The 26918-nt window shown below is 43.0% G+C and overlaps 1 protein-coding gene across 5 annotated transcripts in view; it reads right to left on the bottom strand.

The window, feature by feature from the left end:
* The window catches only part of TAOK3 (TAO kinase 3), a 194736-nt gene that overhangs the window by 81280 nt on the left and 86538 nt on the right, over positions 1-26918 (bottom strand). For all 5 annotated transcript variants that reach the window (XM_029619813.1, XM_029619815.1, XM_029619812.1 and 2 more), the window contains 2 exons: positions 20887-21090; positions 1789-1923 (listed from right to left, as the gene is read on the bottom strand). In XM_029619813.1, coding sequence (XP_029475673.1) covers positions 1789-1923; positions 20887-21090 — 339 coding nt within the window. The remainder of the gene's footprint in view (positions 1-1788; positions 1924-20886; positions 21091-26918) is intronic.

Below are 26918 nucleotides of genomic sequence, written 5' to 3'. Positions count from 1 at the left end.
CCAAGTTTTTTTTTTTTTGGCCCAGCAGTTCTTACACCTTTGGACTTCCATTTCAGACAGAACTAGCCTTTATTGGGCTATGGGTCCATGAGCCTTCATCTGCAATTATCCAGGTATTTTCTCCTATATTATACCCACTCCAACTCATTTACCTAGTCAGTGTAGTGACAATTCTTGGCTGGGGGACCACATACCAGGGATTCTTCTGTAACCCTGCAATCATGATTCTAAGTCTTCAAGCTAGGCCCTAGTGATCTGGTTTAGCAGCAAATTTATAGTTTCAATTATTCCTACATACCACTGTAGTTGTGTTGTAAGGTAGTTGACACTAGGAGGGGAAAGCAAAATGGGTATGCAAATGCAAACAAAGGCCTGGGTCAACCTATCACAACACTAATCTTTCCAAGCCTCCCACTGTAAGGGAAAATATTGATTTTTTTAGGCCAAGCAAAAAAAAAAAAAAATAAAAAAAAAAAAATATATATATATATATATATATATATTTATTCTATAATAATAAAATAGTTATTCTAATATGGTACTTTTTAGTCTCCTACCCAATATAAGTGGCACTGAAAAGGTCAAAATACCTTTCCGTTAACCCAAAAGTTTCATATTCTTTCCCATACCCCTGACATGCCAGCTATGCAGTTTAAATACTTAAGGCCTAGCATTACTAGTTAAAGTCTACACATAAGAATGTATATTTAAACAATATACTTTAGGATTAAGAAAGGGCTAAATATGCAATCGCAGCACATAAACAGGATTTTACTGTGCACCTGTTTCATTTTAAACAGCAGTACCTCTACTACATGCAACATTTTCTATCCCTTTCTGCCCTATGCCAACTCATTAATGACTGATTGACTTGCATGTCTATCTTAAAGAAAACAAGCTACATCATTCTATGTCACAATCCATGGGTCTATGGAAAAGGCTCTGGGAATGAAAGGGAAAACCCATTTGCATGAAATAAAACTGGGAGAAGGAGGCGGGAGGGAGGCCCATGAGGCTAAGCCTGACAAGCAGTAATAAAGCAAACTCTTCCGGCACACACACCCCTTTTGCTGCAAGGGCATCTAACCATCACCAGCATTTGCAACAGTGGAAAAGCTGAAGTGCCCCTGTGTCTCCATCTCCACTTTGTAATCCTAGAATTACCTCCCCCTCCCCCTAGAATCCATTAATTATTTTTCTCTATTAGATTTAACAATTTATCAAAATAAGGATTGCAGCAACTAAATGCAAAGACTATTGTTCTCTGAAACGAATGAATACAAACATCACAGTCTGCAATTAAGCACTAACAATCAATCTCTTTATCATGGTCAGCTCTGTCAGAATTTACAATTCTTACAAAAGCACACAGGCATACACACACACACACACACACATTTCATCTATATTCATATATGCACACACACACACAAACACACACAAGGTGGCTCTAATTAACTCGTCCTCATAGAAATTGCTTCTAGAAGCAGTACAGGAAACTCAACCTCACCTTAAAATATACAGACATATACAATGCACTTCCAAACACGTACCGGCATACTCACAGATCTGCATGCATGGAAATAATACAATATAGAGACATTTTTACATTCCATACACAGAATTCAATTCCCTGCATTACAATACCTAGATTCTATGCCAAATATAAAAACATGAGGGGGGAGGATTCCCTTATAAAAAAGGGAATTAACATCCCTCTCCCCTGCTTACTCTTTCCCCTTTCCAGAGAAAAGGGGTTTAGGGGAGGGGTGGGAAAGGTTTGCTTACCAAAGAAGCTGATTTGATTGTAGCGAAGCGCTCTCGGTTCCGGTAGTGGAGGGCCTGACTCTGGACTGACGGTGTAGGCCGCAGCTCAGGCCTGGGATCTCTGTGACCCACCTCATCCCTTATGAATACATGATCCTGCAGAAATGGAATAAAACAAGGAGAAAGTCCAGCTGCGCTCTGCCCTCTCCGGCTGCCTCTCTCTCAGTCCTCTTTCTGCACAAGCACAGCAGTTTGAAATGCATAGTTTAGCTCTCTGCTCAGTTCCTGCAGCTCCCACAGTACAAAATGAATAAGCAGCACATTGCAGCCCTCGGTTAGCAGTGTCAGCTGATCACTAGTGGGATGCCTTCTGAATTCCTGGCAGCTTTTTATCTCCAGAATTACATACAGAAATAAAAAAAAAAAAGAATAATTACATGTGGAGAAACATTACTAATTACACAGCGATCAGGTGCTGGTTAATTTAAAACAGATAAACAATTCTTTAAATAATGCATCCTTATCTGTCAAAAAAGGAGGCTTTTTCCTCTAATGGAAAGAAAATCAAAACTCCTTTGGATCATCCACATTAGTGATTTGCTTATTAAATGTATTTTAATTTTTTTTTTATGTGAGCTGTGTAATTCTGTAAGCTATCCCCAGTGCTGCCTGTAAATCCTGCAGGAATAGAGCTGCATGGCCCGTGTGTATTCTTGTGCTGGTAAGAATCAGTAGCAGCCACTGAGGGAGCCTCCTTTCCAGTCATGATCATACACAGTTCTAGCACTTTCTAGCCAGAGAGAATTTATATATGTATATACATATTTAAAGATACCACGCTTCTTTATATTTTGTGTCTTGAAAATTCTGCCTATCAGTTACTGTGGCATCATTTGCTGAATGTGCATTCAACCATTATGTATCCCTGCTGCCTCTCGATGTGTCTAGAAAGCTAACATGTAAGCCATAATAGCTCTCTTTAAGACCAGAGACTTTTGTAACCCATGATGTCCCTTAAGGCAGCCAATAGCACTCCCTCTATGAGACTAGAAGAGAGATAATAAATCCCAAATTGCTTCTGTGTGAGAGCATAGCATAATTGCTTTTTTGTATCTGTTATTCTCTGATGACAGCAGTACAATGAAACATAGATGGGTCATGTGACTCAGTCATATGTTGGCTCTAAAGCAGTCTTCCAGAGTTCAAGAAAAAGCTTCTGGGCCTGAGCAAGAGTTCCAGCATACTGCCAGACCTGCTGGAGAAAGAACTCTCAATGGAGAAAGGGGGAGTTTGGGTGGTCTTCAAATAAAAAGGAGAAAAGAACAAGTCAAATATGACCAACAGACAAAACAAAAAATGTGTTTTTCAGAGGAAAACTTCCTCTGCCATCTCTTCATTTAAAAAAAAAAAACCCACAAAAATATATGGAGTGAATTTTCAAAGGAGTTACGCATGTAAAAATAGCAATTTTCAAAAGTCCGTTTAGGCGCATAAAAAGTTGTATATCCTTCTGAAAATTATCTCCTGGCTGGTGGCTCAGTGGCAGTTAGCACTGCCATGCAGAAGGTTCCCAGTTTGAGCCTCAAGACAGGTCCTGCACTCCCTGGGGCGGCTGGTGATGCTGTGGAGGCAGAGCTTACAGTTCCCTGAGGGAGAAAAAGTGATGGTCATTGTTTTAAGTGTGACACCTAGTGGCCTGATTCAGGGCCCCAGAAGGAGCCCTGGTGCATAACTTCTGGCCCAGGCCAGTTGTTGCAAAGAACAGACTAGAAATATTGGGGGTGAAGAACATCAAAAGGGGGAAAATCCCCAGGAAATTCTGAATTTTCATGGCACCAGGTCCCAGACCTGGTTCTGACTGAGCTGGAAGTACAAAGGAGCAGGAAGAAACTATCTGGTCAAAACAAAGGGAATAGTATTCCTTGTCCTGGTCTGTTGGGGGTCAAAAGAAATAAAAAGCTGGATGGCACTTTTATAGGCTTCAGTCTGCTCCACACAGAAGGCTGTAGGTCTTTTGCATCACCAAGACACACCAGCAGTGGCTTAAACATGTAGGAGATCCTGAGAACATGTGTAATCATGCATGGCTCTTCTGCCTAGATACAGCATGTAGTAATTTAATGGGCAGCATGCAAGGCCCCACTTTATGTGGCACAGAATATCATCTTATCTTCCCCCTCCTGGGCTTCCTTCTTTGAGTCCTTCTAGTGTTTGTCTTATCTCTGGGCTGAGTGAGACAGGAAGAGCACATCCTGAGCATAAAACCAAACTCATTCTGAGTGTTAGGAGCAGCAGCAATGGAGGAGATCTGGCAGTCACCTGCAGTAGCTGAATTAGCTGACAGGGTCATTCATCAAAAATGTGTTATGGCGTTAACACACGCGATAATGCCATAATGCATGTGATAGTTATCGCAATGCGCAGCACGAATGGAAATATTACAAATGTATTGAAAGGGGTGGGCTTGGGGAAGGATCAATTAAAATGAGGGAGACTATCACACATTTTTAGCACCAGAAATAACAATCGTTTTTTCCTGGTGTTAAGCTGTGCAATATGCCCGAAATGGCCGAAACGCAATTTGTGATAATATCACAAATTCTGTTTTGGACATGTTTAGCCTTGGGGAGAAGGGGGGGGGGGGGGGGGGGGGGGGGGGGGGGTGGGGGGGGGGAGGAGAGAGCGAGCGATTGAGATTCTGTGGTGGCACACATAGTAGTCAACTATTTATACTGCTATAGGAAGGCCAGCTAGTAACTCAAAGTGAGGATTTGGTGGTGGTCTACTGTTTTGGGGTCAGTTTTACATGCAGAGTGAGACATACGAACAGCACAGTTGACCTCTGTGAAGATTTGACGTGATTTGGAGTGAGGAAAGTCACACAAAGAAGAGATTTATATAATGTTCTCTCGCCCTAGCTTGATGGACTCTCTATCAGGGTACAATCAAGTTAGGGTGAGAGACACTGCGGTAATCTCACCTTAGTCTGATGTTCCTCACTCCAAATCTTCACCGAGGTCTACTGTGCTGTTTGTTCATCTCACTCTGCAGGTAAAACTGGCCCCATAACCGTAGACCACCACCAAATCCTCACCTCGAGTTACAGCTGGCCCTCCTATAGTAGTATAAATAGTTGACTACTATGAAAGCTTTATAAAGAGTCTCTCTCTCTCTGTAAGGAAATGTCTGTCTGGGCATTTCGCAAGTAGAGAAATACAAATATCGTAGGGTGCAAAAACCTTAACGCACAATACAATAAACTACCTATGCGAAGTGGTTAAGATAGCACATGGCATGGTAACTCTGAAATTATCATATCCATGCACCTTTTCCTTATTGCGGGTGTTATCCATGCGAAAAGTATCGCATTTTGATGATTCTAGGGGTGAGCTGGCTACTCACATCACACTGACTTCTCCCTTCTCCTGCACTTGTATACAGAGCGAACTGGCCCATTGTAATGAGTTCATGTGTGTCTTCACCCCTCTCTATCCCTTAAATTTATGGAAGACAGACTGGTGGGGTTTTCAGGGCTTCCTTAGCTCTTTTTTTGAGCATACAAGTCCTTTCCATATCTGCATTGCCTGTCCAACGAAGGTTGGTGTGTCACACAACATTTTTGTTTAATGTAGGAAGGCCATGGACATGGGAAACACTGCCTTACTACACTGTACTATATATATACACACATACACACACTCCATTAGGCTTCCAATCAAATAAAATGTTCACTGTGTCTTGATCCAGGGATCAATTGTAGAGATCTAGAAGCTGACTAGGTGTCTATTAGGACATTGTCCTTTCTTTCAAAGTAGGTAGCCTACATATAACCCATGAGAGAAGATAGCCCATAGCTTGGCTGCTTCCCAACAAAGATGATGAGATTTATTTAAAAAGTATTTCTATTTCTTGCCCTTCACTGTTTGGGGTGGGTTACAATAAAAACATACATATTAAAAACATAGGCCATAATTAACACAGGAAAAAAAACAATACAATCTGAACAGGCCATGATGTCAGTTATGCCAAATTCACAATACTTAATGCTGTCCATCTTTGAATGCTGTCAGAAACAGATGCATTTTTACTACTTTTAAAAATTCGTTTTGGCTGCGTAAAGCTAGTGGGAATGAACTCCACAATACGAGTTCTGCACCAGAAAATGCCCTTTCCCGGGTTGCTGCAAGATGCATGTGTCAAATTGAGGGTACATCAAGCAAGGCTTGTGTGGATGATCTTAAGGTTATTGAGGGGGTATGGATTTTAAGCACAGAGTTAAACCAATGTGATGAAGCTTTGTAGACAATATTGTGTATAACAGCTGCCAGTTTATATTGTAATCGCTGTTGTATGGGGAGCCAGTGAATTGTTGTAAAACAAGTGAGATGTGTTCCTGATATCCAGTTAACCGTGTGGCAGCGTTTTCGATCAGCTGAAGTAGTTTAATTACATACTGTGGCAAACCTATGTATAGAGAGAGTTGCAGTAATCAAGACTAGGGTGTATTATTGTCTAAAGTACTGTCCTGAAATTTGATGGTTTTAATATTAGTTTGATATGTTGAAGTAATCTAAGCTTTGCAAAGGAGAAGCAGATTACTGTTTTGGCTTGTGACATCACTGATAGTGTAACCCCTAGATTTCTCGCCTCAATGACATTTATTTGGTGGTTATCAAAAAGTATGAATGCGGGAATGTTTTCTGGGAAACTACCTAATGAGATAATTTCAGTTTACTTTTATATTCAAAGATATCTTATTATGGGTAAGCCAGCTTCTTATTGCAGATAAACATAAGGTAATAAACTGAATGATGATTGACCATGTGGTTTTAAATGGAAAAAAAAACACATGAATGTTGTCTGCATATAGACAATTGCTTTCTGCACTTGGATTAACCTAACGGCATAAAGTGTTAGATGAATGTTGTTCTGAGAACACAGAACCTTGCAGAACACCAGTGGGAACTGCATAAGGTGCGGGCATGACTGAGTCAATGGACACTTGGAAGGATCTGTAACTGAGAAAAGATATGAAACACTGGACAACTAGTCCACCTATCCCAGGTTCTTGTGTCCTGGTTTGGCCTCTGTTGGAAACAGGATGCTGGGCTTGATGGACCCTTGGTCTGACCCAGCATGGCAATTTATGTTCTTATGCTCTTATATTTGTTAAATGTGAAAGTAGTATATCATGATTCAGTGTATTGAAAGCAGACATTATGTAAAGAAGGAGGAGGATATAAGAGGTACCTGAATCAAAGCCACAATGAATATCTATGGCTTATAGTGTGTCTCGATACTATGAGATGCTTCCTGAATACAAATAGTTATCTGCCTTGTGATAACTGTTTTAATATCACAGATTCAATTATCTTCTATAGTGTGCAAGATGGATCTGATGATATCTCATTTCTCTCTACTTGCTCAGGCAGAACCTTTGATGTCAGTTTAAACTAGGCTAATTTTGGTCACCAAGTTTCTGTATAGTCCTCATCTCCAAAATGTTGATGGAAAATGTTTTTTGAATGAACTAAGGGCACTCTCTTTTGTAACATTTCTTTTATGCAGAATTATTATTTATAACTTGATTATTTTTTTCCTTAGTTTGTATTTATATTCTTATATATTTTTGTAACTTTTAATATTGCTTTTTATTATTTTATATTTATATTTCTATGGTTTTTTTTCCAATTATATTGTACACCGTTTTGACTAAACTCTGTTTGTAAAGGCGGTATATAAACATTTTTAAATAAATAAACAAACATACTGTTGATCCAGGTCCTACTGCTGAATCCTGCAGCTTGTTGAGATTCTCCAACATGGCTCCCAGCATATGGATTCTGCTCTATATACCACTATCTAGGGTTCAACTACTTCCAGGCTTTGTATGCCTGGCTTCCTCTGGCATTGACTGATGATAGCACTACTCCTGTATATATAGAAGCCCATTCCACTCATTGGATGCCTTAGCAACAGGCTTTGCTTCTTGCTCCTGAATCTCTTTACTGTTCCTGTTTCTGACTACTCCTTGTGACCCAGCCTTTTTCCTGATCTCGTGCTGCTTGCTGCGTGTCGTGACCTTGGATTGACTTTTGCTTGTGCTTGAACGCTGCCTACCCTGACCTTGGACTGACTCTCACGTGTGTATTAAAGCTGCCTGACCACGCCTCTGCCTTCTGCTACAACAGTGTCTCAGGTCCTACCCATCAGATACTACCTGTAAAGGTCTACCTATGTTGGAGATAGTCTTGAACTTGAATCTTCACAGGTACATGACGGCCATGACACATTTAATGGTAAAGAATTTGGAAGGGGAGACTCTTGGTCAAATGTGAAAGGGAGAGCCACCAAGGCAGATAAATTGAAAGCTTCTCTGTGACCATGTTGCAGTCCTGAAGTATGAGAGCATGAGTTCACAGAGACTTTAGGGTTTATTACATTTGCCACATTCTTATAAATAAACAAGAGAAGCTAGGTGTGATGTGAACTGCTGAGGCATTGAAACTCAGAATTCTTAAATTTGCTGCTGTCTGTTGACTATATCATTTTCCACATCGAGGCCACAATATCCAGTACTCTCTCTTTGGTGAGAGAGACCTCAATCTAAATCATGTCCAGTAGAGCCCACAAGTTCAAATGGGATTTGAGGAAATTGAATGGAACACTTATATGGTGAGTGGTTCTAATCCCTCGGTCACTGCCAGAGATTTTTTCTTACTTGCCAATCGTGCAAGTAAAGCAGCACATGCATTCCTAGTGATGTATATGCTGTGATAACAGACAACTTGGTTAACTCCTGCAGAATCACTGCTAGGCCAAACAGCTGAATGATATTTGGAAGTGCTGTGTTGCTACCACAAATATGATATATGTCCTATAACTGAAGCGTATCTTTATATGATTCTATGTCACCTTTGTCCACAGAACAAACCCAATCTTTCTGATGCAGAAATACAATTATAGTGCCTAAGGTAATCATTTTGAACTTTTCTTTTTTAGAAATACATTCAAGAATGGGTCGGAATTCCCAAGTTATTTTGGGAACCATGAAATACTTGCCATAGAATGACTGCACTCTCTCTCTGTATTCCCACTAGCTTTATGCAGTCCACTACTTGGGCTTGAAGAGGGAGGAGATTTCCAACCTCTAAGATGGTCTTACAGAGGCATTAAAACTCCTGATATAGGGCAATTTAGAGGGAACTCCAAGTCACAATTTATAACCATCCTTGACAATAAGGCAGGGATCTACCTGTTCAAAGTTACCTCAGCTTCCCGTTTGCCAGGTGGTCTTCTGGTACTTTGATTGAAAGTCTGGCTATATTCTCTGAACTCAATCAAAAACCTGACCCTGGTTTTGAATGGGCAGCTATGCAGGGCTCAGAGTTCTTTTGTTTGCACTGGCAACCTTCTAAGCTAACTAAAAGACCTTTTGGAAGGGTCTCATTAAAAAAAGGTTGTTTCTTCTGGAATACATTCTGGAACTTCTATGGTGTAGAAGATAGGTCTGGTGAATGGCCAGATAGTCCTCAAAAGGTTTACAGTCTACTTCATCTACTTTCCAAAAAATTTTCTCCCCCACATTAGTACCTGTCTGTATGCCTTTCCTTCCAGTCTTCTTTGAACTCTGAATTTCACACCCATGCTACTTCAGCAAGTGTCAATGGTCATGGCAGAGGCTCTCAATGTAGATGCATCTCATTCCTCTTCCACCCTTAAGCCTTAAGGGAATGAAATTTATCTTCTCTTGAGGGAGAAACTGAGCAAAAAAGGTTTGTACTGCATCCCAATGGGTGTACAAATAGTTGATCATAATGATCTGGTAGTACACTATCGGGCCAATACAGTAAGGACGCGTAAGAAAGAGTGTGGCAGTGCCGGGCGCACTCTCCTTTGCCGCGTGCATATTTTGGTTCACATACCGCTCAATTCAGTATTCAAATTAGACGAAAATCCAAGTGGCGTCCAAAGCGCCTCAATGAAGCGGTAGGTGTGCACAATCCATCTTACTGTATACAGCGGTATACAGCGCCTATACAGTATCCAGGGTGCACTGGTACCTGTCATTTCAAATGTCATTCCACCAGGTAAATATATCCGGGCGTCCATAATCAGAGGCCCCGCTGCCTTGGGCACCCGGCCGGACGTTCGAGGTCACGGCTTCCGTTCATGAACGTTCCGGTCTCTTTCTGGGCGTCCATGATCTGAGGGCCCGCTGCCTTGGGCGCCCGGCCGGACGTCTGAGGTTGCGGCTTCCGTTCATAGACGTTCCGGTCTCTTTCCGGGGGTCCATGATCAGAGGCCCCGCTGTATTCTCACGTTTGTATTCTTAAATCAGCTATGCGTTCTTATTTCAGCGTCTACTACAGCTTTATTCTAGACGCAGGAGGAAGGCTCTGTATAGGCGTCCATGTCTCCGCTGGACCTGGAACCTAGCATCCGTAAAGGCGTCCATCTCCGGAGCCTCAGAGACGCCCACAGATGTGGATGGATGGTACAGTCGAACCAAAACATCACATACCTCCTCCGGTCTTGCTGCTGGGTTCTCTGGTCGGATGGGATCTCCTTGCTGCTGGGCTCCCCTGTTTGCCTCTCCAATCTGCCGAGCATTTCTCATTCTGCTTCTCAACCGAATGAAAAATAGCGCCAAAGCAATAATATACATGTTGTCCATGGCGCTATCTGGTACGAAGCTGACTGAACACCACACTAACGCCAGGGTCAGGGTAGGCGGTAAATATGCAGGTTAAAGACGCGGCAAATAAGCTGGTTAAAAGGGCGATAATCTGGGCGCATGTTACTGTATCGGAGGGAATAGCTAAATCGATCATTAACATATCATATACATGCAGCAGGTGGAGACGGATACGCGCCCATTTCGGCAAGCGGTAAGGACGCGTAAAACCGGATGCTGAATCGTGGGTCCGCCTTACGTTTCCAAATTGTGCGTCCAAAGCGGGTTAGAAACAGGGTAACCGCGGCCACACTTTACTGTATGTTAGATAATCATAGCAGTCTAAAAATAAGGTTCTTCTTTATAAGGTTGAAAGTCTTAGGCTTACAACCTGGTGAGCCAGATGCATGAAACTTTTGAAAGCATAGTCAACCACCACACTCTAAAAGAGAAAGCTGGATGTGACTGAATCCTTGAGTTGCCTGATGTTGGTGTTCTTCTACCTTCTAATTGGCAGAAAACACTATGCATGGATGTTCCCACAAACTCTTATAGATATCCTGGAAGATGACCGAGCCCATCCACCCTACCATCTCTTTAGGTGCATCAACATACTTCAAAAGGCAAGCAAACGTGCTCTGGATTCTCCTGAAACCTTCAAATCAAACTAGAGAGTTTTAAACACTCTCAGAACAAAATAGGGAACTTCCTGCTAGTGGTAGAAAAGGCTCCAAGAGAAGGTCTGGAAAGGAGTACTTTTCAAGATCACTTCAAATAGAACTTTAATAGACTTCTGGGATGACGTCACCGGGTTTCAGCAGCCTAGTCGGCTCGCTCCGGGCCCCCTCCTCCCCCATCGGACGCCATCCGCCACTTCAAAAATCTAATGGCCTCTTTTTTGATGGGAGGATGATCTGAACATCTGGGGCTGCCGTTTCGCTGTGATCTGTGGCGAAAACGAGACATCTGCAGCCGGTAAGGAGCCTCAGAGTAGCGTACCCCCCCTGCGGCTTCAGTGATCCGGGCCAGAGTTCCCTCCCTGTGAATCTGCGGCCATCCTCAGTCTCCCTTCTGGCATCTGACCTTCAGACCCCACGGGGGTTGTAGAGAACTCTTGTGGCGCAGGATTCGCCAAGTTTTCTTGCGGATTCGAGAGGTTGTAAGTGTGGTTGAGGGGCAGGCTAAAAAGCTGGACGAACCGGAGCACAGGCTGTCTGATCAGGAAGACAGGCTGCAAGCAGCAGAAAGGCAAATACAAATGCTCTCTGCACAGCACTCTTCAATGCTAGACCGGTTGGAGGATCAAGAGAATAGGAATCGCCGGAATAATCTTAAAATAATCGGACTTCCTGAATCAGTGCCAGATCAGGAACTGTATGATCTTATTGAAATCTGGTTGCCCAGTCAGTTGGGCTTGACCCTGACCACTGGTCGCCTGCGCTGTGAATGAGCACATAGGCTGGGGCCACCTAGAGCCGACACTAGTAAACCCCGGCCCGTGATGGCCAGAATTCTAAATTCAGCTTATGAGAGCTTTTCGGCAGCACTCTGGAGTGGAGTACCAGGGGCACAAGATCCTGCTGTTCCATGATTTCTCCGCAGCAGTATCTGCACAGCGTAAAGCCTTTTCCCCTGCTTGCACAGAGCTGCACAAAAGGGGGATACCGTTTGCTCTACTTTTTCCTGCTAAGCTACGAGTTCAACATAATGGTACTGTCCTTTTTTTCTGCAAGCAGGAAGAAGCAAACTCCTTTATATCCTCGCTGGATCCCGGCAATGTTACTTGAAGGGCAGCGGTGTACTGTGATTGATTTCACCAGTGTCTCACCTTTTCTCTCATCAGAGCAAATAACTGACTGATTTTGGGCCTTTACAGAGGGATGAGCCACTGTCTCTGTGTTATCTCTACTGCCTTTTTTCTGATGTCTGGGGGGCGGGCTCTGTGGGTTTAGTTTCCCAAGTTCTCTTTAATCTGTTCTAAACACCTGAAGTTCTATGTTTAGTGGAAGGGGGGTGGATGGGAGAGATACTATGGGGGGGGGGGAGAGGGCAGAGGAAAGTCAGCGCGCCCTGCAGGGACACAGAGTACTTTGTGCCTCTTGAGGAGCAAGGAGTTCTGGGTCTGGATGTACTTTGTGTGTGTGTGTGGTATATGTGGGTATGGCTGTGGTTTTTGTGCGCGAGTGAGCAGCAGGTTGGGAGGGGGAGAGGGGGTGTAGGGGGAACCTCTTTATGTCTGCAGGAAGTCTTGTATTTCTGGCTGTCTCATTGTATGCCAAGTAGCTTTCTAAGGCCCAGGCTGGGGGGCCTTGGAAACCCAAATGTGAATAATGTCATCTTTTTATGTGTCCTTCTGGTTCATGGTATGGTGCAGGTTAAAATCGTCTCGCTGAACGTGGATGGGGTCCATTCCCCGATTAAGCGAAGGAAATTATTCACAATGTTTAAGCGCATGCGGGCCCAGGTGGTATTCCTGCAGGAAACACACCTTACAGATAAGGAACACGCTAAATTACAGAGAGACTGGGTGAGTCACTGCTACTACTCCTCTTTTAGTTCGAAGCAGCGTGGGGTCGCCATTCTCATCCACAAAAATTTACCATTTCAGCTGGCGCAAGCATACCAAGACATAGAGGGGAGATACGGGATTGTTGTAGGTACATTAAATGATCAGAAAATGGTACTGTGTAATATTTATGCTCCAAATGTATATTCTTCCCTATTCTTTGCTTCCTTGGTGAGTCGACTAGCTGAATTCCCTGACTATCGCCTGGTAGTTGGGGGAGACTTTAACATAGTCGCGAATAAGCAGCTAGACATCAGACCCCCCAAGCCTGTGCAAAATCAGGACAGGAGTAAAGGCGTCAATCTCTTATGTGATGAACTGCAATTAATGGACATTTGGCGGGTATTGCATCCCAGAGACTCTGACTTTACGTTTTTTTCCAACCCCCACCAGTCTTATTCTCGGTTGGATTACTTGCTGGTATCGGACCGCTGTTTCCCCGAGGGTGACGGAGGCCAGTATTGGCACTATCTCTGTCTCTGATCACGTCCCTGCGACGGTAACAATACAATGTGGCTCCAAGGCTCACCCTCCATTCTCCTGGCGCATGGGTCCAGATCTCTATCTGGACAAAGAATTCTATACTTATTTACAAAATCAATGGCTGGAATACTTAAAACATAATGCAACCCCAGATATAAGCAACACCACATGACCTCCTTGACCAGGGAGTCTAAGGCGATGGCTGATAGGGCTAGGGCTGCTCTCAATGGTCTACTCTACCAAAGGGTGTCCAAATTGCTCTGCTACTATCAGTACCACTTATATAAACAAGGAAACAGGGCCGGTAGAATGATAACTCACCTTATTAGGTCTAGGGGCCAGCGGGCATCTGTAACGGGGATCCGAAATAGCTAGGGGGTCCATTTGACACCCACAGACATTGCGCGTAGATTCAGGGAATATTATATGTCTCTATATGGCTCTAAGCCTATGGACGCCGATGTCGCTGAGTCCCTTTTTCAAGGGATCTCGTGGCCCTCGCTAACTGTAGATAAGGTTACTGCATTGAACAGCCCCATCACTGAGGGGGAAATCTATGCTGTCATCCAAAAGCTTAAATTGGGGAAGGCAGCGGGCCAAGATGGGCTAGGCTCCGAATTTTAAAAAGATACTGAAATTCACAATTCTGTCCCCGATGCAGAAATACTATGCTGACCTTTTGCTCACTGACTGCATTGCTGAAGCCTCCAACCGGTCTGTCATTGTTGCCCTCCTAAAACCAGGAAAAGACCCCTTGGACGTGGGTTTCTATAGACCCATTTCCTTACTAAACGTAGATGTAAAAATCCTGGCAGCTGTCCTGGCGGCCCGGTTAAATGGAATTTTGCCCCTCCTTATCTATAATGATCAGATGGGGTTTGTCAAGGGGCGGCAGGGGGTCTGTAATATACAGCAATTGCTGGCGGTCTTAAGCTATCAATCGACAGCGGAAGCTTTGGTTTTGAGTCTGGATGCGAAAAAGGCCTTTGATTCCTTATCCTGGGAATACATGTTCTAGGCTCTGCAACGTTACAGCTTTTCAGGGGCATATATCCAATGGTTGGAGGCTCTTTATCGTAACCTTAATGCCTCTATTCTGCTTAATGGGGAACCTACCGACCCTTTTCCTTTATATTGCGGAGTCTGGCAGGGATGTCCCCTTTCCCCACTGCTATTAGTGTTGGCCTTAGAACCCCTGGCTATCCGGCTGAGAGGTGATCCGGGATTCACTGGGATTAGTGTAGATGGCCACCCTTTGAAGACTGCTTTATTTGCTGATGACATCCTTTTGTTTGTGGGATGACCTTGCACCAGTGTGTCTACTATTATTCACCTTTTTGATCAGTTTCGACTGGTGGCGGGGCTGAAAATCAATTATGGAAAGTCAGAGGCCTTGGCCCTAAACGCTCACCTGCCTGGATCTTGGGATCCTGACAAGATCAAGTACCTGGGTGTATGGGTACCCCGACAGTTAGTACGGTTTTATGAGCTGAATATTGCCCCATGTCTCCTTCAGCTTCGGGCGCAGCTGCAGCTCTGGACCCCACTGCCACTTTCCCTACTTGGTAGGAGTGCCCTTATCAAAATGGTGCTGGTGCCACGGCTTCTTTATCTGCTGCACATGATTCCCTGTTGGTTGAGGGCTGGGGATCTTTGACAACTGCGCGCTAGTTTACAAAAGTTCCTATGGAGGGGAAACGGGCTTGGTTGGCTTATACAGTCTTGGAGCACCCCCGAGAGCAGGGAGGGCTTAATTTGCTGGATTTCAGACTTTATAATGTGGCATGTCAGTTGCGGTATGTGGGTGAGTGGATTACGAGGACATACTGCTATTGTGCACCAGGGATGTTAAATAAGATGTCTCAATCTAGTTCCCCTTTAAGTATTATTCAGCTGCGCCCGGGGCTGCGGAGTACCATGGCATACCCCAGAATATTCTTACAACCTTGTGTCCAAGCCTGGCGCTGGTTGTGGAGACAGTGGGGCTTGCAGGGCATAGGGCAAAAAAAGGGAGGCTTTCTGGGGAATGCAAGTTTTGTGCTGGGACGGGACAGCAGGGCTGTCTTCCAGGCTTGGGCAGATAATGGGGTGGTATACACATTTCATTTGTTAGAACCGGACTCCCACGTCATCCAAGATTTTGCTACTCTGGCCTGCACGTTTCAGCTGCCTACTAAGTACTTTTATGCGTACCTGCAAGCCTGTCATTATATCCAATCCCTCGCATGGTCTGTAGAGGACTTGACAGCAGAAACAACGTTTGCCAATAAGGTATTTGACACTGCCTGCCTCAATAATACGATTACTGGTTGGAAAAAATTAGGTCAATCACTGGGCCAGCCAGGACGATTGCAGCATCGGACTGCCTTGTTGGACTGATGGCCCCGAACTATCTGAAGAGCTGCTTTAAGTCTCTTTACAGTTGCTACCTGACGTGGGGCTACGTGAGGTCCAATTCAAAATTCTTCATAATATTTATTGTGATGATGTTCGCCGGTTTCATATGAAGCTTACCCAGTCTCCTCTATGTAGCTGGTGTGGCGATGCTGAGGGCAACTTATACCATCGCTTGTTGGCTTGCCCACGCGTGGAGCTTTTTTGGAAGTCAGTTCTTGACGTGATTAATAAAAGCACTGATACTGTCATTTCTCATGCGGGTCGCCTCTTACTGGCTCACCAACAGAATGCTCGGGTTCCTGGTACGTGGTCCAGAGCAATGTTTGAATGCCTAGCGGTTATGATGGCGTGTCGCACATCCAAGCCCTCAATCAATGCACTGGAGCATTCCCTTGAAGGGTTAATGTTCATCCACTGACTTGGAAAGTAGAATTTTAAACCCTTTGGTTGATGACTCCAGCAAGAGGGAACCAGATTTGTCTCCTGGTTTAGTCTGAATGGAAGTGGCTAAGGACCACTTCACTGAAGTCTTGTTCCACAAGTCTTTTCGTTGTGTACCAAGGTCAGTTTTGAACTGGTTTATCCTTTCCAGAGTGGTAAGCTCAGAGCCTCTCCTGCAGGACCTGACCACTTGGCAACATAATGAAAAACAAGTTACACGCAGGAATTCAGATGCCTGCAGCACTCGGCGTAGTCAATGACGTATTGTCTTCAAACATTTTTTTAAAGCCACTGGCTTGCCTCAAGCAGAATTTGGAATACTATTAATGCAAAATCAAAAGTGGAAAAACTTTTCAAACAGATCCACTGACAGAAAAGAAATGTGGATGAGCAGTTAGCATCAAACACAGGTCTGCAAAGTTGAAACTGACTAATGCCAAGTGGTAGCTATGAAAAATAAATAAAACTTAGAAGCTGTCAAAGGTCTTTGTAAAGTGTTTATTAAGAAAGAAAACAGCAAATATTGACTGGAGAATGTTAAATGGTGAGTAAGAGGAACAGAATAGTAAAAAAAAGTGGGTCTAAAATGGTGGTGGCACTCTTTCAGCAGCCTGGCCTCCAACAATGATAGAAAATTCTAGAACCACCCTTTGGGACTAACACGAGAGCTACATGATCCATCCGTATGGCTTACTGCACCATTTCTAAATGGAAAGAGGTATATAAAAAATGTTGTTTCTCTATACGTGTAGATCGGGGTTCTCAACCTTTCAAGGAACCCCTTTTTAGCTTCAAAGATTTTCACATGACCCCCACACACGTCCCTTTAATTTTTGAATGCCAAAACAAAAGAAATGATATGCACTCCAGAATCATTCGGAGATGGTAACTTTTAAACAGCTGCATGGGTGCACATATAAGTGTGTATGCAGACTTGATCCAATGGATGTGGCCATTTTATAATATATGTGTGTATATGCGCGCATGGTATAAAACAGGATGTATGCGACTACACTTGTGCACAATTTTTTATAGCTGTGTGCATGTGGGTTCAAATGCAGTCTCTACTGCGTAAGTGGGAGGATTTTAGCAGTCGCGCGCTGATGCAATTACCAGTTTCCCCAGTTCACCCTGGTAAAGAATAGGACTTCCTAACCCCCCCCCCCCCCCCCAACTATACTATATTTTTATCCTGTGAGCCCCAACCTTTAAAACCCCGCCTGCCTCTCTAGTTTTTTTTTGTTTCAGGACTTACATGCCATCGATAACAGAAATAAAGTTATGCAGTAGGGGAACCTGGAGTGTGCTTGTGTGAATACTTACGCCCAACACCATCCCCGCCCATTTTTCACAAAACATTTTTTGTGCGCATACAGGGAGACACGCACATAATCGTATGCTTTTTGAAATCTGAACAGTGCGCATTGGCCTGACTTCTGCGCATCTCTCTCGGCTTTGGCATGTGTAGGGCTTTTAAAATTTGCCTGAAAATATATACTTCTTTGATCTAAACTGAATATGCAGGAAGGGCAATTTCCAAAGTGATTTAAATATTGTTCTTATAATTGAAGGTTAAGGCCATTCCACTTGCTAATCCATTTGCAATGGGGAAACAGAAGCAAGTTAAAAAAAAAAAAAAAACCAAAAAAACCCCCCACAAAAAAACCCAGTTCCAGGTTAGCAACTTTGCATGACCCTAGCAGGAAATCAGCACTGGTACCTGCAGACCTGCAATTTAATTTTCAAAGGGAAACTGCCTGTGGTGTTTCCTTCTGAAAACTCAGGCCAGTGTTCCTGCACACTTTTCATCTACTTTGAAGCAGGTGCAGAGTACATGCGCTAAAGTTTGCATCAGGATTTCAAAATTAAATCTCTGCATGTACTTTCCCTCCACCAAGCTAGCCCTGCTCCTTCCCCCCACAGGTAAAAGTATGTATGCTATTCACAGCGTAGCTATTTTTACCCTCAGTGGTGGGGAAAAGCAATTTTCAAAGGACCTTTTCACATGGATAATAGATCTTGCCCACATAAAAAGTTTAAAACCTAAGCTCCCTAAAAACTGTTCCTCTTTTAGCCTGCTTTGCTTTTACACTTTATTATTTTTTGTATGATTCTTAAAAACACATACAGAAAAAGATATTCACAAACATTTAGATTTTAGAAAAATCAAAATAGCAGCCTTCTTTTCAACAGGAAGAAGACTAATGAGATCTCCTGGTCTACCTGTGTCCCTCCTAAATAATTTCTGTGTTTAATGTCATACCCATATCCTAGCTATAAGTCTCATTCTTCCTTCTCCTTAACCCCTGGAGGTCATCTTTCCCTCCTTCCTTCCTGGACAGTGGTGGTCCTCTATCCCCTCCTGCTCTCTGTCCAGCATGATTCCTGGGAATCCTCTCCTTCTCTCCCTTGATACACCTGCCATCCAACCTCATTCCCCTTAATTAGGTCAATCATGGATTCCTGTCTCACTCTTAATCCTCCATTTCTGTCTCATTCCTTTTTCTCTTTGTCTTTCCCCTCAAACTGTCACAACCCCAGCCCCATTTCCTCTTCCTTTGAGCCATTCTACTCACTTTTTTGGTATAGCTCTGCTCTCTGTCAGGCCAGTAGCAGAGCACGAGGCAATAGTGGGAAATGTGTGATAACCTAGCTGTCCTTTGCTTTCATCAATGCGCAGCAGAGTCAGCAAAGGTTCTGACAGCTGCAATCCACTAGTGTAGACCGTGCTTCCCCTCTGTAAGCCAAAAGGCATATGTTACAGCCCATGCAACCTATCTTTGAGGATGCAGAGGCATAGAAACACACTGCCTGTGTCGCTACAATAAACCCATAGTGTCTCTCTGAAGGCCTACAAAGTTATAAATATATAACAATATAAAAGCACAGATCCTACTGTTCAAATGCACACAATGGAACTCTTGGTCAATTCCAATGGAACTCAAAAGGTACAAAGCTCACTTGAAAACGATGCCCCAATGATTTTGGCATCCTGTGGGGTAGATACCAGTGACCCTGGTATCTACCCCACAAGATGTGCACCATGATCTTTAAGGCCTATTACTGCTCACAGACTGAACCAAAGTGCAGGCCTGAAGAGCAAGACAAAATGGAGTTTGTAGTCATATGATATTTTTAGCAGACGTTATATAAGACTGTTTTTCACACACAGAAGAAAAGAATATTTGTTTCTTCATATCAGAGAAAGCTGTCAATACCTCCCAAATGAGAACAAACAACCTTGGAACAGAAGAGGGTAATTTTTAAAGTGGTGCGCAGGTGCACATATGCGCCCTGCCTGTGCCCACGCCCAAGGATGTGCATATATGCATGCATGTTATAAATAGCCTGGTCACGCACACAAGTGCGCCTAATTTTAAGCAGACACACGCCTGTGCATATAAAAGCAGCTTCCACTGTGTAAGTGGGGGAAATTTTAAAAGGGACGTGCGCTGACACCATTGTCTGTTTTACCAGTTCCTTCCCAGTTCGCCCTGTTAACAGATAGGTCCTCCAATCTCCTACCCCAGTTTGATCACCCAGTTTCCCCAGATCCTTTCCACCCCTCAGATATGGTTCAGTTAGTTTTTTTAAAATTTACACCTCACCCATAGCAGAGGTAAAATTACGCAGCAGGGGACCTCGGCTTGCATTGGATATAAGTATTTACCTGCAATTTTCTGACTCAAGAATCGAAACGCTCATGTACCCGCCCATGCCCCCGGCCCCTTTTTGAGAAGTTCCAAGATGTGCGTAAATGCCACTGCGCGCACGAGCCCGACATATTCGTGCATCCCCTACTTAATGTGCACATTGGGCTTTTAAAATTCATCTTTAAGAGGGGAAGTTGCACTTAAAAAACCCCCCAAAAAAACCCTGAAAAATACTGGAACTTTGGAGAAGTGCCCGTCAGTTCCAATAGAAAAAGAAACTGAAACATGATGCGTGGCTGTAGGAACTGTCATGTATACCCAAAGAAGCCTTCAAGTCTTGGCTAGAAACCTCTGGAAAAGGTGCTTCACGGTGGTATTGGCTGATGTCACCCACCTGTGTGAGTAGGTGAACTACTTGTTTTAGAATAATAATATTCCAAAATCTACTTTGCATTGGACCAGGGAAAGCAGCATATTAAGTTTACTAATAAACAGTCAGACATTTATCCTCAATGTGCTCATACATTTCACAAGCTGAACCATATTCCCACAAAGGAAGATAATAGAGCTGTGGAATACATCATGGGACATACTATCCAATCCTCGATAGGGTGAAAAAGATGGATAGGAAAGTACTATAACACCTCATCAGCTGCAGGGGAACAACAGAATGGATGATATTGTGGAGAACACCATGGGTCATATAACAATCTTCCATTGAGAAATAAAAGGAAAGGGGGTAAGGGTAGAGTCCCAGTGACCATCAAAAGATACTCAATCCAGTCCTCTAAAGAAAAGTACAAGGTGCAAAATGAAGCTTTAAATGTTATGCATCATCCAATATTCTAAAGGTGAACAGAAGGGGGAAAGGTTGGAGTCGAAAGGTGTTACGTGGAACATACCTTTTTATTTACAATAGATGAACTGTAATTAAAGGTGCATTCATCAGGAATCATGACCACGTCAGAGCTGCTCTCATCCAGAACCTCCTGCATGCTGTTCACACTGCTGCTCTGACTGCCTGTGCTCACAGACATGCTGGGAATGGAGTGATTACTTCCCAAGCTGTCCATGTTCCTGCTCAAGCTTGTTCCATGCTCGATGTCCTACAAAACACATTAGGAAGTAGCAATGAGAACAGAATATACAGTGCAAGCTAAGGAACCCTAATTACAGAATAACAAATGGAAGGGATTAATGTTCCATCCAACTATTTGCATAGAAGCTGCTTCATTTACATATTACAGAATGGTGTGAGAGAGGATTATGAGATATAGGTATGGTCTTCAAAATTTACTTCTAAAGGCAGAAAGGCATAGAAGCTTCTGGGAATTCAGAACTTCAACGAATATATTCCTTTCAGGAATGCTATCAAGCTGATACAGCATCTTAACTTAGCCTTTGAAACTTTTTACAATTGTTCTTATGAAAACATTTGGCCAATCCAAAATTTACATATTCACTATATGTTTATTCCTATCCCTTCCACTTGCTATTTTAAAGATTTGCTATTTCCAGTACCTCAGTATATTACTGTGAACACATGGAATATATTTTGAAATTTTACAGGTACACTTTTGTAATTGCATTATACAAGCTACCTTTTCTAGCAGAGCTTCTGTTAGCTAATTTTTAAAAGCTTTCCTTGTTACGAAAGTTAAATCATGAATTCTTCAGTTTTACACCAGTTTCCTTCTACATTGCTTAACACTTGTAGACCAAGTGCTGCAGTCACATCTTGTGGTGGAGAAAGCAAAATGCAGCTTCCTCTTGTATTCCAGTGCTGCACCTGAGAACAGGATCTGGAATAATTAACCAGTGAAAAACATTAACTGCAACAGATGAAGCAGAATCTTTCAAGAGCTGGCATCCATAGTAAGATTAGTATCGCTTGGTGACATCAGTTCCTTAATATTTTCCCAAATACATTTTTGCTATGCCATAACTGAACGCAAACATTTTGAGGTTGATATTTAAGCAGGCGAGCAGGTTGTCTGGATAAAATTAAATGTGTAACTTTTTTGGACATTTGGTAGGACTTAACTGGATAAGCCTGCTGCTAAATACAAGCAGAAAAAAATTGCTTGCATAAGTTTACCCAGATAAAGTTAGGACAACTATTTTTCTGACCAGACCTTGTGTGTTTAACTTTAGCTGGAGAGGGCTCAATATATGTGCTCACCAACTAAAGTTTAATCTCATTCCTGAAATCCCTCCATTAACACCCCTTCTTGTCCCAATGAATTCTGGGTGCATAAAATTTATGCGATGGTGAGGGGTGGAATATTGGGTTTTGTGTAATAATTCAAAAAAGGTTATCCACACAAAGCCTTTCAATATCAATCTCGTAGCTTTTAGCTACTAATGAAGTAAGCAGATTAACAAGGATACAGAAAAACGCGCGAGAAAGCTGGCGAGCGTCCGCTCTCCTGGCGCACGCACAGGCCACTCTCCTGGGCGCGCGATTCAGGAGGGTGGTCTATGCAAATTAAGGCCCGCGGTAAAAGGAGGCGCTAGGGACACTAGCACGTCCCTAGCGCCTCCTTTTTGACAGGAGCGGTGGCTGTCAGCAGGTTTGACAGCCGACGCTCAATTTTTCCGGCATTGGTTCTCAAAGCTGCTGACAGCCACGGGTTTGGAAAACGGACGCCGGCATAATTGAGTGTCCGTCTTCCGACCCACGGGCCGATTTTTAATTTTTTTTTAATTTTTACTTTTTTTAGGGGGTGTGTGGCCTCTGACTTAATATTAAGTCGGAGGGCATACAGAAAAGCAGTTTTTTCTGCTTTTCTGTACACTTCCCCGGTGCCAGCTGAAATTAACGCCAACCTTTGGGCAGGCATTAATTTCTGAAAGTAAAATGTGCGGCTTGGCTGCACATTTTACTTTCTGAATCGCGCGGGATTAACTAATTAGGGCCATCAACATGCATTTGCATGTTGCGGCCGCTATTAGTTTCGGGAGGGTTGGATGCGCATTTTCGACGCGCAATTACCCCTTATTGTATTAAGGGGTAAAGCTAGCGCGTGAAAAACACGTGTCCAAACCTGGGCTAACAGTGCGCTCCACCGGAGCGCACTGTACTATATCAGCCTTTAAGCAGTATAACGATTTCAATTGTATAGAGCAACTTCTTTTCGGAGACCTATCTTATACCTAGAGTTTTGTTTATTTCTTGCTGCTAATACTTACTGTTCATTTTACACTTAGGTTCCCTTTGTCGGACCTTAGTAGGTCCAGTTGGCCTGTATTTGTCCTTTTCAAGGCTAGCTGACCTCTGTGCTGGTTTTATAGGCTTAGCTAAAATATATTATACTTCTTTGTATTTGCTCTGATCAGAGGTGACCCTCAGAAATAAAGAAATTGGAGATAATCCTTACCATGAAACTTCAAATTGCATCTGTAGTAAAATCATTCTACAATCTATGCCTTCTAAGGAGTTTAAAACCTCTACTGGAACCAAAAGACTTCCACTCCGTTCTTCAGTCCCTATTCCTAACCAGCTTAGATTACTGCAACTCATTATACCATGTGGTCTCTGCAGGTTATACAAAACACAGCTGCAAGGACACTCACTGGCAGAAAATTTCAGGAACATATCACTCCTATTCTAGCAGCTTTATATAGGCTTCCTGTCCTCTATAGGGTTCAATATAAGGTTGCTAACATTTTCAAATTATTGAATTCTGATTCATCATTATGGCTTAGCTTGAACCTCCGTATTTATAAATCCGTTAGACAATTGTGCTCAATGAATAAAAGCGTACTCGACATCCCTGCTCCAAAACTTGCACTGCTTGACATAACAAGAAACAGAGCTCTCGGTGGCTGGCCTGCAAGAAACATGTGTGCTATGGAACAGCTTGCAAGAATATGTGTGTGCTATAAATTGTATCAAGACCTTTAAAAAGGAACTGAAGATGTTCCTATTCACCCAAGCATTTGAACCAAACTGGTAGCAAAGTAGATAGCCCACTAATTTGATTATGTTTATAGATATGTACAGAGGCTTGCAAAAGTATTTAATCCCCTAAAAAGTCAACATATTTGTCTGGATTACAAATGACACTTACACAGATTGTTCCAGACAGTATGTTTACTGCAAACCAGTATGCTCTTAAAGTAAATTATTAAAGTCACAATTTACTATTTCTCTGCATTTTTTGTAAAATAAAATTAAAAACTGAAAAATGCTGCTTGCATAAGTATTCAGTCCCTTCAGACTAGTATTTGGTAGAACCACCTTTTGCTGCAATAACAGCTTTAAGTCTTTTGCTCACTGTTTGGGAGTGATTTTTGCCCATTCTTCCTGGCACATTTACTCCAGGTTGTTCAAGTTGGTTGGATGATGTTTATGGACTGCAATTTTCAAATAGTGACACAGATTCTCGATTGGACTGAGATCTGGACTTTGACTTGGCTATTGTAGAACATTCACCTTTCTGTTAAATTATTCCTGTGTTGTTTTGCCCTTGTGCTTGGGATCATTGTCCTGCTAAAAGATGAACTTTCTCCCAAGTTTTAGTTTTTAGCAGACTGAATTAGGTTGTCTGCAGTATCTCTCTGTATATTGAACCATCCATCCGCCCTTCAATTTTAATAAGATGCCCAGTCCCCACTGAGGGAAACATCTCCACAAATGATGCTGACACCCCCATACTTTACTGTTGGGATGGTGTTTACTGAGGAATGGGCAGTGTTAGGTTGGTGCCACACATTTTTTCAATTTTGGCCAAAAGCTTCATTTTTGTTTCAATTGACCACAAAACATTATCCCACATTTCAGCTGGGTCACTCTGATGCTTTCTGGCAAACTCTAGATGTACTTTGATGTGGTTTTTCTTCAGTAATGGCTTCTTTCTAGCCACCCTCCCATGCAGGCCAGTTGTATGCAGAGCTCTTGATATGATTGACTGGTTCACCTCCAGACCAGTCTCAGCCACTGAACTCTGTAGCTCCTTTAAAGTGATTGCTGGCTTCTCCACACAGTGGAGGATATCCCAGTGCTCACTGGGATATCCTGTAGGGGGTTACCCAATATTTTACCAATGGAGGTCCCAAAGAAGAATTTTGGCCACAGAGGGACAGAGATTGCAAAAGATGAATACTGACAAGTATCTTCCAGCCAAGACCCTGGCTCTGCAGAGAAAGAAAAAAACAAGATGAGAACAAGACCTGCTTGTTTGCCCTTTGGTTTATTTACACAGTTGCTTTCAGTCAAAGTAGAATAGAGAAAACCAGCTTCTCCCTAAGAGCAGAGGTCAGAATAGCCCAAGGAGAGTCCATAGGACAGGACTAGGCCCCATCTAGGAATGAAGGAAGAATGTGCGGACAAGACGTGGCAGGACCCCCCCCCCCAGTAGCTTAATGGGGAGGGGGGCAAAGACCTGCAATGCGGAGAAAACAACCTCCACTCACTGCATGACTATGCAAGAAACCTGTGCATAATCATAGGCTGGATAGTATAAGAAGGGGCAAAGAGGGAGGAGAAAAAGAAGAGCTGAGTACCCAAAAGAGATGACTACCCAAAGGTGGGAGATGACATGAAGGATCCATGTTGAGGAAGGAAAGGATCAGGTGTGGTTGAGAGACTGGAGAGAGAGAGAAAAGCCCTGCCTGGTATCTGACAGCCAGTAAAGTGTCCGGGAGACCAACAAGAGGGAAGCCCTACCTTGGTACCAGAAACCCTGCCCCCAAAGCCCGGGACAGTCCAGAGCAGAAAGACGCCTCTTCAGCCCGCCAGTACCCAAACCTAGGAAGCAAACCATCCCTCCAGAAGATCCCTGAGGTCTCCAGCTAGAGACGGCTCTAGAGGTAAACAGAGGGAATCTCCTGAAGTCATTAGGGATTCTGAATTAACTATCAGTCTTCATATATATTACTCAGGCTAAGGTTTCTGGCATGTTTAAAGCCACTAATGGTACAGATCTTCCTTTAGCAGAAAGTGGTGCTCAGTAGCAAGGAGAAAGTAAACTTTAACCTTTTTTTTTTCCTCTTGTCTTCCTTTCCTCAGCACTCCCACCGAAGCCAGACATCGGAAGTGCCGGGTGACCCGCCCCCCCCCTCACTGATGTTGTTGCTGACACTCAGTGAGGGCTTAAAAGCATTGAAACACGACCGGAGGCGTCGTGCGCCGGCATCGTGCGACCAAGGGGCATGCCCCTTGGTTTTGCCGCTTAGTTTTCCCCTTACACTCTAATACATTGTCAAACTCCTCATAGCTCCTCCTCTAAAACATCAACTCTACCCAAATGCCACCATGAATTTTAATCTCATTCCTTCCATCATCTCCCTCACTAGACCTAGATCAAAAACAACAATGAAGAAAACCTTCCAAAGCCACATAGACACCTAAAATATATCCCCTAATCCCTAAAACCAAATTAGTCTTTCACTTATCTCTCTCCTTCTGGTTAATGCTCAATCCTTAGTCAAAAAAATGCTCATCCTTAACGATCTTCTTAAAGACAACAACCCTCATATATGTGGAATCACCGAAACCTGGTTTAAAAAAAATCAGACTATGTTCTTTTAAACCAATTTCCAAAAAATATTTATGATATTACATCAATACCCAGATTAAACAAAAGAGGTGGTGGTCTTATGATACTCTCAAAAAAAGAATTAAACCTGGAAATACAAATAAATGCACCACCCAAATTCGAGATTGCTCTCTTAAAATCACACTATTTACAAATTTGTTTAATCTACGCTCCTCCTAGCATATTAGAAATCAATGTCTCCCCACTAACTGAATTCTTTGTTAGTAATCTAAAAATAGAAATCCTAATCATATTTGGCGACTTTAACTTACATGTTGATAAAGACCCTCTACCTCACAACTGTGAGGTCTTCCTAAATTCAATGTCAGCCCTAGGATATCAACAAATCATTCAACAATCAACTCACAGAGCAGGACACACACTAGACTTGA

The sequence above is a fragment of the Rhinatrema bivittatum genome, chromosome 11 (assembly GCF_901001135.1).
Source record: "Rhinatrema bivittatum chromosome 11, aRhiBiv1.1, whole genome shotgun sequence".
NCBI classification, from domain to species: domain Eukaryota; kingdom Metazoa; phylum Chordata; class Amphibia; order Gymnophiona; family Rhinatrematidae; genus Rhinatrema; species Rhinatrema bivittatum.
This window is presented reverse-complemented; position numbering and strand designations above follow the sequence as displayed.